The 16,088-nt window shown below is 37.8% G+C and overlaps 1 protein-coding gene across 1 annotated transcript; it reads right to left on the bottom strand.

Annotated features, from left to right (window-relative positions):
* Window positions 1-5,743: 5,743 nt before the first annotated feature.
* LOC113238046 (putative peptidyl-prolyl cis-trans isomerase dodo) lies at window positions 5,744-11,625 on the bottom strand. Its single transcript, XM_026474793.1, has 3 exons — window positions 11,483-11,625; window positions 8,227-8,436; window positions 5,744-6,423 (listed from the first exon to the last, which is right to left on the bottom strand). Exons 1-3 carry the CDS (start codon window positions 11,544-11,546, stop codon window positions 6,203-6,205), a joined length of 495 nt encoding a protein of 164 aa, XP_026330578.1. The 5' UTR covers window positions 11,547-11,625; the 3' UTR covers window positions 5,744-6,202.
* Between the last annotated feature and the right edge of the window lie 4,463 nt (window positions 11,626-16,088).

Consider the following 16,088-nt stretch of genomic DNA (forward strand, 5'->3'; position numbering starts at 1 on the left):
GATCCAGAAACGTCAATAGTTCACGTCATAGGTCTCATCATAGAGATCATTATGTCACGTCGCGTCGAGTCGCGTCACGTCGCGTCACGTCCGTCGAGTCACGTCACGTCACGACACGTCACGTCACGTCACGTCACAAATCACCTCAATGGTGGCGGAGCTGTAAGGCACGCTCACTTCCCGACACCGAAAAACGACATCTCTCCAGTTTCCAAATTCCTACGCGTCTGGGGGACCGTAGGATGTCTAGCTCATCCTTTACTAGCTCTCCGGGCTAGTGCCGTAGCAGTGTCCTGCGATAATGTCCGGACATAGCGCCCGACTTATAGGGCAATTTACGTGCCCCACGCGTCTCTTCGCCTTTGGCCATCGTCTAGACTGCTACCAGGTCGCGCTAGCTGCATGCGGGACGAACGCTCCGGCCACATGCTACAGGGGCAGGCGACCGTGTTCATCCCTGCAGCTGAGCACACCTAAGTCCGCGTCCACTAAAGAGAAGCCCGTAAGGGCTTGGCCCGGACGCCTGCTGCACCCGTAGTCTCCCAGGAACTCATAGATAGGGACAAAATGGGCAATATTATACAAGGAACAGAAAAATTTAACTTTATAGCAAATGTAGTAGCACTGAAATACTGGATCGAAACGTATTTCTTGCGCCGAAATCCAGTGACATTAGATTGAACTATAGGTAGGTACTGTCATGGTACTGTCTTATTCTTAGGTACTACCTACTTAAAATACCGATTAAGTTTTAACTTTCCCAGATTAACTAGCGTTCGTAAAAAAATTTTAAGAGGTTCTCAAAAGATTTTAATTTCATTCAGATTTCTTTGTTCTTTGAAATCGATCTCACTTAGGGACAATGTTACAACAAATAATACGAATAGTAAAATGATTGAACATACAGATGAAAATATGATTATGTACCTAATAAATTTATTTACAGAAAGAACACCTGCCCGGAATGAAAGGGTACTAGTATTAAAAGTTAAGATTGATTGACTGAATGAAAAAATTGTTTTGTTTATCCATCGCAACAAGCATGCACCATGGGAACGCAAATGCAGAGGGTCCAAAGTAGGATGTCGTGCCAATAATAGATGAAGCCGCGAGGTCGCGACTTGCCTCCCCTCATCATTATCTAGTTTATACAATAGTCTTCTGACATGTCGAGATAACAGCTCTCGGTTGACGTCAAATGGTTATTAGGAGCACAACGCAACGTTAGTTTTACAAATGGTGGCAATAATTGGACTATTTACGTTACGTTTGTTACATAGCGCAAGGCTTTAGCTACTTGAGTACCGACTATTTAATAAAGTCTAATTTTATGCACATAAACAATCTAAACGACAACTGTATTATGTACAACCTTGGTATTACTCGTGTGCAATTGATTTATTAAAATAAATTATATTTCTCGTAACAAATGAAATTATTTTTTCGGACTTGTACAGCGCCCGAAATGTTGGTTTGTTTGATAAAAGAAATACCTATACGAGATTTAGATCCGAAATAATATTGAATTTTATTTCACAAGTGGAACAATCGTGTAAACCTAAGAACTCCATGTTTTTCTGAGTTTTCTGTTGTTTTATAATTCCATGAACACATCTCAAACAAAAAGCGCGAATGTATCAAAATTTGTACAAGCGTGGTAAAATGTAAAAGAAGAAATAGGAAGAATTTGGTACATAGCACTGTTTCAGATCCACATTATACTGTCTGATGAGAATAAAAATTAAATTCAATTAACGTCAATTCCCGACTCCGATGGTGTTATATATTATGTACCTACCAACTAAGTTGACGTTGTCAACACTGGCTAGTGTTTCTCCATAAAATTCCACTTCTACGTTACCTATTCTCTCACTAAGTAGAAAATATGTATATGTATTAACGAAATAAAAATTATGTATTATAACACAAAGTACGGACTTCTCCAGGTGATCGTATTGCTCTGGACTCAATAAAAATTCGGTAATTATTCAATTGCAAATCGACTTATGATTTAGGTAATAACTAGTGCTCGGAATAGGTAGACTATATTTACCTAAACTTCGAGGAACAGAAACGGAAATTGGAGACTTCCTTACAATTACATTTATTTGTTCCAGATTTTTTCGGGATTCGGGACATCACTTAGAGTAAATTAAAAATTAACGTTATTCGGGATGGCCAGGTATTTACCTAAACTTTGCGACGAGTTGTTGCAACCATTTTTCGAAATATTTAGGATAATTCCGACAAAAAGAATCCTTACTTAATGCATGCAATTAGAGTTACCAAAAGTTGTTGTTTATGGTGTTAGTTACAGTCCTGCGAGGTTATTAGCGTTTTAAAAATAACCCAGTATAGAAAACTGGCAAGATTTAATATTGAAAGTAAATAAGAATAGTGTATTGCAATATTTGTTTGTTTTATTCACGTGACCTGATTTACATGCCACTTAGGTATTTATCAGTCTACTTGTTCCGACTACAGATAATAACAATTAAATTGTATATTTCCTATTTACCAACATCTACAAATTTGAGACAAAAAAAAAACACTACCTACTACATTTGCTATAAAATTAAATTTTTCTGTTCCTTGTATAACATTCCCCACTTTGTCCCTATCTAGGAGTTCCTGGGAGACTACGGGTGCAGCAGGCGTCCGGGCCAAGCCCTTACGGGCTTCTCTCTAGTGGACGCGGACTTGGGTATGCTCAGCTGCAGGGATGAACACGGTCGCCTGCCCCCCTGTAGCATGTGGCTGGAGCGTTCGTCCCGCATGCAGCTAGCGCGTCTTAGTAGCAGTCTAGACTTTGGCCAAAGGCGAAGAGACGCGTGGGGCACGTAAATTGCCCTATAAGTCGGGCGCTATGTCCGGACATTATCGCAGGACACTGCACTTCGGCACTAGCCCGGAGAGCTAGTAAAGGATGAGCTAGACATCCTACGGTCCCCCAGCCGCGTAGGAATTTGGAAACTGGAGAGATGTCGTTTTTCGGCGTCGGGAAGTGAGCGTGCCTTACAGTTCCGCCACCATTGAGGTGATTTGGTAGCCGACTAAGAGTCGTATTCTAGAACTCTATTCAATGCTCAAGTCATGATTGCCCTGGCAACACAAGCACTGGAAATACGACCCTAATGGCAGGGACTTGAGTATGATTTCGAGTGCTCTAAACCATACTCAAATCCTGGCTTGAGCATTAAGTAGAGTTCTAGAATACGACCCTTAGATTCGACGGCTCAGCTGTGGCAACCATTAGATGCGCAGAGCGCAACGAAAAGAGAGCGTGCCTACAGCCCCGGTACCTATCTAGAAAATAGGGAGAGTGCTGCACGTGCACCTGGGGCAGCTCTCCCAAGGCACTAACCTTTTGAGAGCCGGATGAAGTCCGTGCAAACTCTCTATTTTTTTAATGGTAATAAAGAAACACACAATTGTTGTCAAATTTTGTGCACCACCACAAAAAAACGTGCTGACCACTGAATAGGTACCTACATAAAATTTAGGCTTAACACTCATGTCAACTTTTGTCACTTACAATGTGACGTACACTTGACTATATATTTCCTTAGAGGATGGAAAAGAAATAGTTCCCATAATTATACAGATATTATGTAAGGAACTTTTAGGTTTAAAATGGTGCGTAAAGCGGTGGTGGCACGTAAAGTGTTAAGGTAGTGGAAACAATCATGGACGGTTTAAGGATTTATTTTTTGTTTTATTTTAATTTTGCATGACTTACCCTATGGGACTCGAGGAAAGGGTTTTAAAAGGAAATTGATAAGGATTTAATAGAAAATTGATTTAAAAGTCTTCAAAAATGAATAAAAGTGCTTTAATCAGATCAATTAATAAAGAAAACATGGTTATTCGAAAAAAAGTAGACCCTGTTTGAGTATCCTTATATGGACAGCCCAATTTCCAATTATGGAAACCCCATCATGGACGATTTCCAATCACGGACACCCCGTCATGGACAGTTTCCAATTATGGACACCTAGACATGAACGCTCAACTATTTAGCTAAATTAATAATCATAAAATCTGACTTTATAAAGTTCGTAAACACAAGTTAAGCTCTTAAATGATAAAATCCGATTATGGACAAAAATGTCCATAATTGGGTAAACAGCTAAATGAGATCCAGTAAACACTTCAAATTTTCGAATAGACGTCATGTTGTTCATTTACGGTTGTATTTTGTTTAGATGCATATAAGAACACCAAAACACAAAATAACTACAGAAGTCACCACAATCTTAAATACTACATTCAAATATGATTACCTATAACTAACGTACCTTAGACGCGGTCCCTAAAAGAATTCAGTTTTTTTTTATTTCCTATCTTGCGACTTAAGACTACTTCCCTTTTTTTTCCATCCTCTAAGTCTTGCGTTAATGGCGGATACAGATGGCCGACGGACGTCTTTCATTTCGATCAAAAGTTACAAAAAAAAATTGAAAATGAGAAAACAAATTAGCCTTTCCTTATTTTTGGCGGTATAGTTCAAAAATGTTCATGATAGGTGCACTGTCCATCAACGGTTCCACTACCATACGTACAGACAACAAAAAAATTCAATTTACCTTTTTGCCACAAGATTATGGTAAGCCTATATTAAAGTTCGAATAAATTAGCGGGTATTTTGGGCATATAACAAGTGGTAACGTGAAAACCTTGGACCCAACTGTCTGAAAGGCTTTTCGTAGTAAAATCGGTTGAATCACCTGGTTCCCTTAGCCTAATCCCCCAAGGGATCTTTGTGAACTCAGCAGTTCATTAGAACCCCTTAAGTTGCAATAGTATATCGGTATAGGTATATCGTAAATATACTTCTCATAGAACAAAGCATGTAAAAATGAATAAAAAAAAAGATTTCACTTGAAGGGTTTTATTTTAAAAAAATGCAGTCTATTGTCGATGTAGCACAGTTTATCAAGAAAGATACATACAGAAACTATATCTTTTAATTTCCACTGAAATAATACCTGTTGTAAGAGTATGTAGCATGCTAAACATTATATAAGTTAGCTTTAACTTTGTAGAACTATAGTACTATCAGCCCCGTAGCATGGCTACGCATGATAGTCGCGACGCGCCAGATAAAATTGGAATAAGCTATTGGTTGTCTTAATCAGATCTAATTTAGATAGCCAATAACGCGCGCTTATTTCAATTTTAGTAGCCATGCTAGGGGGGCAGGGATCACTATAGCTCTTTATAGCTATTTAACCATTATAGCTCTCAGCACAATACAAAGTACGATACGATGAAAACAAAATGCATCTACGTGGAGATAATATATAATTTACAACAGGATACCAATCAAAACTTCGGTAAAGGAAAATATCTTGTTAAATTCTATCGCATCATAAATATTGTGTTCAATTTTGCACGCACCTATTATGGTTAACATTTTCGATCCATGAGTACAATGTTATTGTATATGTACAATTTCTCCTTACAGAGTGTTCTGACAGATTGTCATATGTGGTTTGATGCAGTAAAATACAATTAAACTTATAACAGCAATGTTCAGAATTCGCCAGAGCATGCAGTGAGCACAATTTCATTAACTTATATAAATCTAATACAATCTTACGTTATGTTATGGTATTAAATGCATAAATTGAAATCAATGATCAAAAAAAAATTTTTTTTTTTAATCTGTCAAAATACCAAAAATTTTAAACTTTGATGAAATAAGTGACTAAAAGTTTATTACAATAATCCTAGCAGAATAACATTATATTTGAGCAACTCTATTTATCTACATTTTATGCAATTTTCAATTCAAAATATTATAAACTAAACTGTTAAGTCTGATGCTATAACGTTTATCATTTTGTGTTATAAAGTAAGTACTACAAAAGTTACATTATAAGTTGATGGATAATGCAAAACTTGTCACTATAAATCTTTTTTCATTGTAAAAGCATTGATGTTGATGGAAGGTAATGATGTTTTTGTAAATTCAATGAAGGTTGAGAAACTTTTTATGATAACTTTGCCATACTGTGAAATCAGTATAAACTTGCAAATGTAAAATACAAGCCATACAAATTCTTCAAAAAAGTAATTTCATTACATTTTATTGATACTGGATTTCACTGCACTTGAACTTATTATAATAACTAACAATTGTAAAAGAACTATAGATTGATTAAACGATGAGAGTTATTAAGTTGAAATCAGTCTAGATTTAAGCAGTTCGGAGTATGATGTGAACCCCGGAGTCAGTGTCAACAATTTGACTGAGCTGACCAACCTTCAGGGCGAAAGCAGCATCTTCAAATGGCTTCTGCATCTGGCCCCTCTTGAATATGCCAAGGTCGCCATCGCGTTTAGCAGACGAGCAGTCAGAGTATTCTTTAGCCAGTTCTTCAAATGTTGCCTCCTTGTTTGCTATCTTTTCACGATAATCTATAAAACACATAATTAAGCTTAAAATAGACTTTCACATACATTTTATAAAGATAAATGTTATAAAGGGTTATTTTAATAACCGCTTCTTAAACTTGCTTTTGCAAAGTTGAAACATCAAATTAGGCGTTGGACTTTTGACCATTCTTATCGTGTACGGCGTATAGTTGAATTTAACTCATAAGTGCCAAGTTTGACACACTCTTGTCGTTGTACATGTTTTCTGAACATTCCCATGTTTCTTATTACCACAGTAATCCACGAACTGCATATGCAAGGTTCTTAGAAAATAATTTTTTCAAATGTTTAAAGAAGAAGAAAAAAGTAGCTAGTTTTTTTACTACTATCACCACAAATAGGAAGTGGTACATTACCAGAGACAAAACTAAATCTTGTTTACGCCAAATTTGACAGACCGTATTTGGATTTGGTTTACTGGTCTATGGATTGAATTAAAATTTAGAGACAACTCACTTGCAAACAGTTATTATACATATCGAAGACTTTTTCATTATGTTATTTCACTCATATATACCAATGATAAAATATTTTTGCTATCTGCACCGGCACTGTAATAATAATAATAATAACAACGCACACACTCAATATAGCCCCGCACTAGGGAAACCCTGTGTCGCGGGTCTCATGGACACACACATTGACATCCGCAAATTACACCCAAACTCCCGAGAGAAATAAATATAGGCCATAGAAATATTTCTCCCGGCCCGTGAATCGAACCTAGGACCTGCCTGCCTGGAGCAGTATGGTGACCGTTCAGCCAAGGAGGCAGTTGTATGTGTAAAGAATCTTTTACTAGTAACAAAAGAACATAATTATCACTTGAAATAAGAAATATTATGATGAACAATGTGTCATGCATATTGGATCCCATAAACTGGTGAAAATAAATAATCCACAAGAGCAAAATATCATTTGAACTTATTAATCATAATTAAATTATCAACTCGAACGAGTTTTCTCGATTGCTATTACAGAATTTAGATCCAAAAAATTACTTAATTTCCAATATCCCCTTATTATGAACATTGCTAACCAGTGAGATTTGAAGAAGAGTTTAAGGCTATATCATAGCATAGGAAGAGCATCGCACTCTAACTACCGCTCTAATAAGTAATAGTCCATATATATTTACAATAATAATATAATAAAACACTTTTTCAATTTAAGTATCATGTACAGCCCTTTATGCAGTATACATGAAAGGGTGGAAACTGCCACACTTGTCGTACAACAATGCTCCAGCGTACCCAACTATAAGGTAAAGTAACTGCCTCCGTAGCCGAACGGTTACCATGACGGATTGCCACGCAGAGGCCCTAGGTTCGACTCCCGGGACGGGAGAAAAATTTGAATTGCTTACTTATTTCTCTCGTGAGTTTGGGTGTAGTTTATGGTTGTCTATGTCTGTCCATGTCATCCGCGAGACAGGGTCTCCCTAGCGCGGGGCTATGTTGAGTGTGTGCGTTATTATTATTATATTACGAGGACACTATTTAATAGGTAAGCAAATTACAGTTTAAATCGTCATACTGATTAAACTCTACTGCTCATTCGTAAGGCAGATTCCCCTGAGAAGAATGAGCAAAAAACTCTAGGGTTACTCTTTGTAAATATACATTTGAATACATTTATTATTTACAATATTTGTTGTATTTACAATGTTTGAACACGTTAGAACGAGAATAACTGCAAGCAAAACGGGATATTACTACGGAATTTTGTCATCAGGTGTGCTGTCTGACAATTTCGACAGTGAATACTATGAAAAAAGCAATATACCTTTAAGAAGCTCAATAGCCTCTTCCTTGGTGCGGGTAATGTTTTCTTCACGCCAAGAAGAAGGTCGGCGGCTTCCTGCATGCTTCACAAGTAGGTGGCTGCATCTAACAGACTTAGGAGAGTTAGAGTCTTCGTCGTCCTCTTCAGCCGGGGTCTCTGGTTTCTCCCACTGTGACTTCTTAGTCTTAGTGTTGAGATAGTATATCATGCCTGTAAATAATGAAAAATTGTTTGAGTGATAGAACTAACGACTTTTGTGTGTGACAAAACATAACCTGCATGTATGTTTATTTGTTATATTCATTAACGACATTAATACTTGTTTTATCAATACCAAATTTTTGTTATGTGAACTAAAGATTTACAGATCCATTATGACGTTAAATGATTGTAAGATGTTCCAGGAAGATATTATTCGGTTGGATTTGTACAGTAAAAAGAATAAACTGCAAGTATACCAAAATGTAATGTAATTACTTCCACCAATATAAAACTAACAAGATATACTCTCTGTGATCAAGTTTTAAGTTATTATAGTAAACTCTCTGCATGATCTTGTACTCATTCTTGACAGTAAAATACACCTTGATTTTCACATAGAATCAATTAGTAGCAAAGCTTTTCGTATGTATAAATTTGTTACTAGAGCTGAGTCTGATTTCAGTCAATCCTCTACATTTATCTATTTATGTAAATGCCTGATCCGATCACAACTTCAATATGCTTTCTCTATCTGGGATCCATTTTATAAGAAATATAAAGATGACATTGAACGACAGCAGCGCAAATAATCTTCGTGCCATTAATTTTGAACTGTATAGGAGATGTAATAAATCTCATCACAAACTGTTGAAGTTCTTTCATATTCAGGATTTGCAGTCAAGGCAAACTCTCCTTCAAGTGACCTTACATGGAATGTGTCACAATGTGATTGACTGCAGTGGAACTAACAAACGCACTGTCTCCGTGGCCGAATGGTTACCATGCCGGACTGCCACGCAGAGGTCCTAGGTTCGATTCCCGGGCCGGGAGAAATATTTGTATGGTCTACATTTATTTCTCTCATGAGTTTGGGTGTAATTTGTGTTTGTCTATGTATGTGTCCATGGCACCCGCGACACAGGGTTTCCCTAGTGCGGGGCTATGTTGAGTGTGTGCAAAAAAAAAAAAAACTGTGCTTCTCGGTGCCAAGAAATACGGATATGCGCAGCTCTCGTCGTCGTTATGGACTGTTTGCTCTTACGTCCAAAAGGATAAATTCTGGTATGTGCGCTCCTCTAAAGGCGATTATTTCAAAATTATAATGAGCTATTGTCGGAAGTAGACATTTTATCTGTATAAATAGGAATTTAAGAGGGTGGTTACTGAAACATTGGGTACGACACTGTAGTGGATTGTGAAACTGTTTTTTGTAACTGTACTTAGTAATATTATGAAGTTTGTTTGTTTCTTAAATTTATTTTCTTTGCCAGTATTGTACTTTAAAAAAAATTCAATAGTGATTATGCTTCATTAAAATTTTTATACTTTTGTAGTAATCTTTGGATGATTGTACAATTAGCTATACCGATTACTACTGATATTCTTATTCTGTATAACTAACCATGTGCAACTGTTGTTCATTCCTCAATAAATAAATAAATGTATGCATGATTATAAAACAGATGTAGTTAAGCAAAAAGGATCCAATCCACAAAATTATCAAAAAATGAGTTACGTGTGTGTATCAAACAGTTCCTAAACCGTCTCTTAGATCATCAAAAACAATCCAACATACAAATGAAAATAAATATCTCTGGAGTTACATAACATTATAAGTTTTCAAAATAAAACAAGAGTGAGAAACACTATTAAACTGTAAACTGCCATATCTAGAAAGTGACAAGACGTGGATTGGATCCTTTTTGTTTAAGTACGTCCAAATCATCTTCCCTCTGCAAAATGTACATAAAATTTTGTTAATAATAGTAAATAAATCATTTATTTGGCATCCAAGGCCCACTTACATTACTTAAATACAAAGACAAACCACAAAAACATAAAAACATCCAAATATCGCTCAAGGCGCCGACTACCCCATCACCTCGTCAGAATCATCGGCGCATAGAGCTTAGCCACAAACGTTTACAGGATGCTGTTAGGAATAGAACGCAGTCTTGAGAGTAATGACGCCGTCTTTTTCAGATCACAGCAAAAAAGTCATCTAGATGTGCTACAATGTTGCGGTAGTCCAAACAGCATCCTGAACCCGATATTATATAGAAGGCGCAGGGCGCCAAGTGACCTCTACGTATAGTTAACCCACAGACCATCCTTGTACACAGATTGACAATATGCCTAGAATAACGTTATTTTGGCTTCCTCACTATAATGGGCGAATTAATGTGCCAACATCTTACATCTGGCAGCCAACGCCCTATATTACCGATCAATATCAGTTTGGTCTTTAAGATGCTCTGCCAAGTAATGTCCTAGGTATTTAAATTTGCAAGCCCTCATTAGGGCCTTATTAAGGTTAATTCTGGATTCATAAGACAGAACTCTGCTGGGGATCTCAAAGACCATAAACACACTCTTGACACAATTCTACACAAGGCCATGAGTCCACAAAAGTGAAGCAGCTCCGCAATTGAGCCCGCCGTTGTACCCAGCAGCACCACATAGTCGGCATAACTGGTGTTAATTACTGGCTTACTACTGAGTCCAACAATCAGCTTATTTATATACAGGTTGAAGAGCTTCGGCGACATCAAACCCCCCTCTGCCGCACCCCACTCCAACCTGCATACATCTGAGAGACCTCACATTACTTAGCTGGTTTGTGTACCAGCACTTTATCAGATTCCCAGGGAATATTATAAGACACCAGGTTAAAAGCTTCAGAGAGATCAAGAAAACAGGTGCAAATCCGTCTTTCTGTGTAGTATTGGACAGTTGTAACAGGACAGACACAGACCTGCTACCTATATGTGTAATATCAATCACTAGATTATTATTATATCCATATGGATGGAACGGGCAAAGAATCAATTGCCCGGATTTATTATAAGGCGGTAACCTACTCTCATCATGGGTATGCACAGGTACCCTCAACCATAGTATAAATCAAGATTATTTGCTTATCATTGTCCATTTAGCACTAATGTCGTATAATTTTCTTTGAAACTGAAAGAATACTACTTCTTTCATACGATAAACAATAAAAAAAGGGAGGCGTCAACGCGACACTTTTGGCATAACAAAATGAGGTACTTACCGGTGCTTCGGCTTTTGCGAGCTTCCCATCCTTCCGGCAGACTATCTTCTTGACTCCCGGACATGATGCTTTACTAAGTTTCAAGTAACAGCGAGTCAAGATAGGTACAAGGATTCCTAGTGGCTAGTGTTACAGCGTCTATCCTGAAAACAGTGATAATTGTATTAGAATTTTATGGAGATGAGTTCAAACACTGTATATGAATATTTACGGTTAAACAGCATGATTGGACATAATAAATGACTAGTTCGTAATATATTAATATCTTATTAATTAAAATTTAACTATATTCTAGGTTTAACCTACCGACACCGCTGCACTCATCCAAAGACAATATTAAGAACTTATTTTTTTTACTTAATTCGTTGCCTCCTCACGGGTTGCGTTTGTACCAACAACAATATTTTTATTTTTTTGCGACCGCAAGTCAATCGTAGAGTAGAATGCACAATTTCTTGCTTTTCTTGGATCAATTCGATTAAAAAATCGAATTGATCCACAGATCGGTCGGACCGTATAATATTATGATCTTCATTGACCTTCAAAATTAATTTAGATAAAAAGATTATAATTTTGACATCCGTTTTGGCTTCAGTCCTTAGAGAATGGAAAAAAATAGTTTCCATAGTCTAAGCATCAGTCGGACACCTAAAGTTTTCCCCATCCTTTATGACTTATAAAGGATGGAAAAAAGTCTAAGGTCGGATACGGATACGACTTTCATATAAAGTGATATATACTAGCCAGTGAGAAAAGCCGGTAAAAGGTACAGAAGTAGCGACTATCGCCAAATATTTTTTTGTCGTATCCATAAATTCAAAGTAAATTAAGTAAACAAGCCGGTAAACTATTATTCATTCTTGTATGTGTTTTCTCTAAGTCTTAAATCTTAAATAACATAAATAATAAGTTCACTACCCGCGGCTACAATCATTTTGTCAGTGCATGGGAGCGGTACCCCTAGAAAATCAAACTTTGAATGAACCACGAAAGAAAACGAGCCAACGTAAGCGCTAGTAAAGCGGTTTCATCCTTTACAAGCACGTAAATATAAAGTTTCTGTTACCAGCCAAAAAAGCAACCGTCCGGTCATGAAACAAGGTATTGCAAAGGTGATATAAAATGCCACTATTGTGGAAAGTTCGGCCACTTCGCGAATGAGTGCAGATTCAATTTAAACAAGTTTGCAATATATAATAGAGGCGAACGACACAGAAGCACATTTAACTGTCATGCAGCGAATACATACGTCAACGGTTCACAACCTAGTTGCGTAGTTTATGGACTCTGAGGCATCGGAACATAAATGTGTAAAGACAATGACATGTTTATCGACCTATTCTCAAATAAGCAAATAAGTAAACAACATAGAGATATTTTCAAACGTAGTAAAAATCGTGCAACTCTCCGTGTAAGTTGGTACAAGCCGACCTCTGCGGTCCTATGGAAGTTTCGTCTATTGGAGGCTCTAAATATTTTCTTCTGTTCAAAGAAGTATAATGAAGAATCTGTGGGGAAATCCAGAGTTTATGGATAACTCACAGAGGTCTTGGACACTGAGATTAGAAACACTAAAATACACTCGCGAGCAACCAAACCGACTCAGACCCTACACCTGCATGTAAAGTAGTTTTTATGAAAAACTACCCAGTTCATTAATAAAAATGTCATATTTTCTGATAGCCTGAAACTTTAGCTTTAAGATGATATCATTAGCATAAAAATCGATTGCGTGGTTTTTGAAATAATGGTAATAGAGTTAACAATTAGGGAAAATAGGAATTTAGAAAAATAATTTATGGAGATTGTTATTTAAATTAAAACAAAAAAATAAAATAATAAATAAATAAATTTATTTAATTAATATTTGGTGTTACCCCCTCTAGCCCTAGTAATAGCTTGTAGTCGATTTTTCATTGACCTGATCAACTTTTTAATAACTTCTTGAGGAATTCCGTCCCATTCCTCTAACAACGCCGTCTTGAGCTCATTGATATTTGAAGGTGGCTGATTTCTGGCTCGGACCCTTCGTTTGAGCTCGACCCATAAATGTTCGATGGGATTCATGTCTGGACTAAGCGCTGGCCAGTCCATGGTCTGTATACGGACTTCTTCCAGAAACCGCTTAGTTATACGCGAAGTGTGACACCGGGCACTATCGTGCATCAATAAGAAGTTATCGCCGACAAACCCCGCGTACGGAACAACATGTTCTAGGAGAATATCGGTAATATACCGATCGGCTGTCAATCCTCCTCCTCGGCCTCCCCCAGGCACGAAAACGAGTTCGGTTTTCCCGTCTAAAGAAATTCCAGCCCACATCATACAAGAGCCGCCGCCATATGCAACAGTTTCAGCGAAACAGCACTGCGAAAATCGTTCACCTGGGCGCCTATACACCCGACCTCTCCTATCACTGCCATGCAGACACATTCTGCACTCGTCAGTAAACAAGACAGCCCGCCATTGCACGTCGTTCCAATTGAGGTGCTCTCTAGCAAATTGCAGGCGCGCTTGTCGATGGCTTGGCGTCAATTTCGGACCAGTTGCAGGACGTTTTGGTGTAAGGTTGGCTTCCCTCAGGCGTCTTCGAACTGTCCACTCGCTTACAGCCATTCCTCGAACACGTCTTAGCTCTTGCTGTACGTCGACACCAGTCAGGTGGCGATTTCGTAGAGCTGTAGAGACTATGAACCGATCGTCGATTTGAGTTGTGCACCTGTGACGGCTGGTTCTCGGCCTACGGTCGAATACACCAGTCTCTAGAAATCTTCTGTATACCCTTGATACAGCAGATTGGCTTAGGTGCAGTGGAGCAGCGACAGATCGCTGACTAAGTCCCTGTTGCAAAAGAGCAACAACTTGAGCGGCTTCTTCCGGTGTTGTATCCATGGTTTTGTCAAAATAGTGATGGCAATTCACGGAGATGCGTTCAGGTCAACTTCTGGAAAACGACTGTAGGGTAAGCCGCGTGCGGGACGTTTTATAGGGTTAGTTGGTCGCCCAACTCGTGCTGGGTACCGCGAGTAAATATTCCTGTACTGCATATTTTATTTTATTTTTTAAAAACTACTGAATCGATATTGATGCTAATGGTACTTTTTTAAAGCTGAAGTTTCAAGCATTTTAAACATATAACGTTTTTATAATTTGATTGTAAACTTTTTGATAAAACCTACTCTGAATGCGCGCTTAGACATTGAGTCGGTTTGGTTGCTCGCGAGTGTAGATTGTAGAAAATTTAATGTAAAGCACATTTAACGAGAACTGCAGTCAAAAGTATTGTGTCACGAAAAACAACGTATAAGCAATGTATAAGCATTAAAAGATTTAAATTTAAATTACAATAGGAACGCACATACTAAAAAGGTTTGCTCTATTAAAACATTTAAACTCCTTCAACACTCCCTGCTTAAATGAGGTAGTAGAGCCAGTCCAACTTTTCCTTAAACCTGCATTCCTTTCAAATACTTTTCATGCTTTTCTCTACTCAGTTTTTTCGTTAACACATCTGCCGGCATCTCATATGTTGACACATACTTCAAACGTACGTTAGGTACCCATTCGCACCATTTCCCGAATATAATGATGCCTCACATCAATGTGTTTTGTTTTCTGATGATGCATGGGATTTCCAGCAATTTGAATGGCAGACTGACTATCATTGAGTAGTTCCACAACTTCATTAATCCCAGTGAGCTCGGCTAGAAGTGCAGTCAAAAATACTGCCTCCCTGCATCCTTCCGAAAAAGCCACATACTCGGCTTCAGCACTGAAGAGTGCTACTGTTGTTTGCTTGCGACTTTCCTATGCTATAGCACATCTACCACTACTACATCTACCAGTGTGAGATTTCCACACACATCGCCTGCACGATCTGCATCCGCGTAGCCAACAGCCTGTCTTCTCGTTTTCTTGAATACCAGTTTAAGTTCTTTGGTTCCATTTAAATACTGAAGTACACGCTTTGCAGCTGTCCAATGTGCTTGATCGTAACAACTGTTAAACTGGCTTAAATAGCTGACTGCTCACGCAATGCCCGACCTCGAGCAGACTCCTGAATTACCTAAATTCAGTGAACCAATCAATTCTCCGTAAGTCAAGTACACTTGGTAAAACGTACTCCTCATCTTCTGGTTTTACGAGCTTCAACTCAGTTTCAACAGGAGTCTTTAAACTCTTGCAGTCACTCATCTCAAATTTCTTAAGTATTTTCTCCAGATACTCCGATTGGTTGAGCTGTATGGAGTTCCCCTGCTGTTTGATCTTCATTCTTAGAAAAATATCTACTTGGCCTAAGTCTCTGCTTTCGAATTTAGTTTGAAGCTCCTTCTTTACTGATATCCTTTATTTTTGATCATACCAGAAAATTAATATATCGTCCACATAAATTGCAACAAATATGATACTGTTTTATTTCTTCCTTTTATAAACACAGGGTTCACTTTCGGATCGCTTGAAACCCGTATCTAACAAAACTTTGTGTATGCGTTTTTCATACCATTCTCTGAGAGTCTGCTTTAATCCGCAAAGAGCCTTCTTCAATAGACAGACATGTCCTTCTTTACGAAATTTTTTGGCTGCTTCATATAAACCTTCTAAGTCT

The sequence above is a fragment of the Hyposmocoma kahamanoa genome, unplaced genomic scaffold, assembly GCF_003589595.1.
Source record: "Hyposmocoma kahamanoa isolate Upper Pololo Valley unplaced genomic scaffold, ASM358959v1 100021, whole genome shotgun sequence".
Classification (NCBI taxonomy): domain Eukaryota; kingdom Metazoa; phylum Arthropoda; class Insecta; order Lepidoptera; family Cosmopterigidae; genus Hyposmocoma; species Hyposmocoma kahamanoa.

Coding starts and splice junctions, on each gene's coding strand:
- LOC113238046 (XM_026474793.1), bottom strand. CDS start 11,546: ATGTCCGGGAGTCAAGAAGATAGTCTGCCGGAAGGATGGGAAGCTCGC. Junction 8,437..11,482: donor TCGCAAAAGCCGAAGCACCG/GTAAGTACCTCA, acceptor CATTATTTACAG/GCATGATATACTATCTCAAC. Junction 6,424..8,226: donor GGCTATTGAGCTTCTTAAAG/GTATATTGCTTT, acceptor TGTGTTTTATAG/ATTATCGTGAAAAGATAGCA.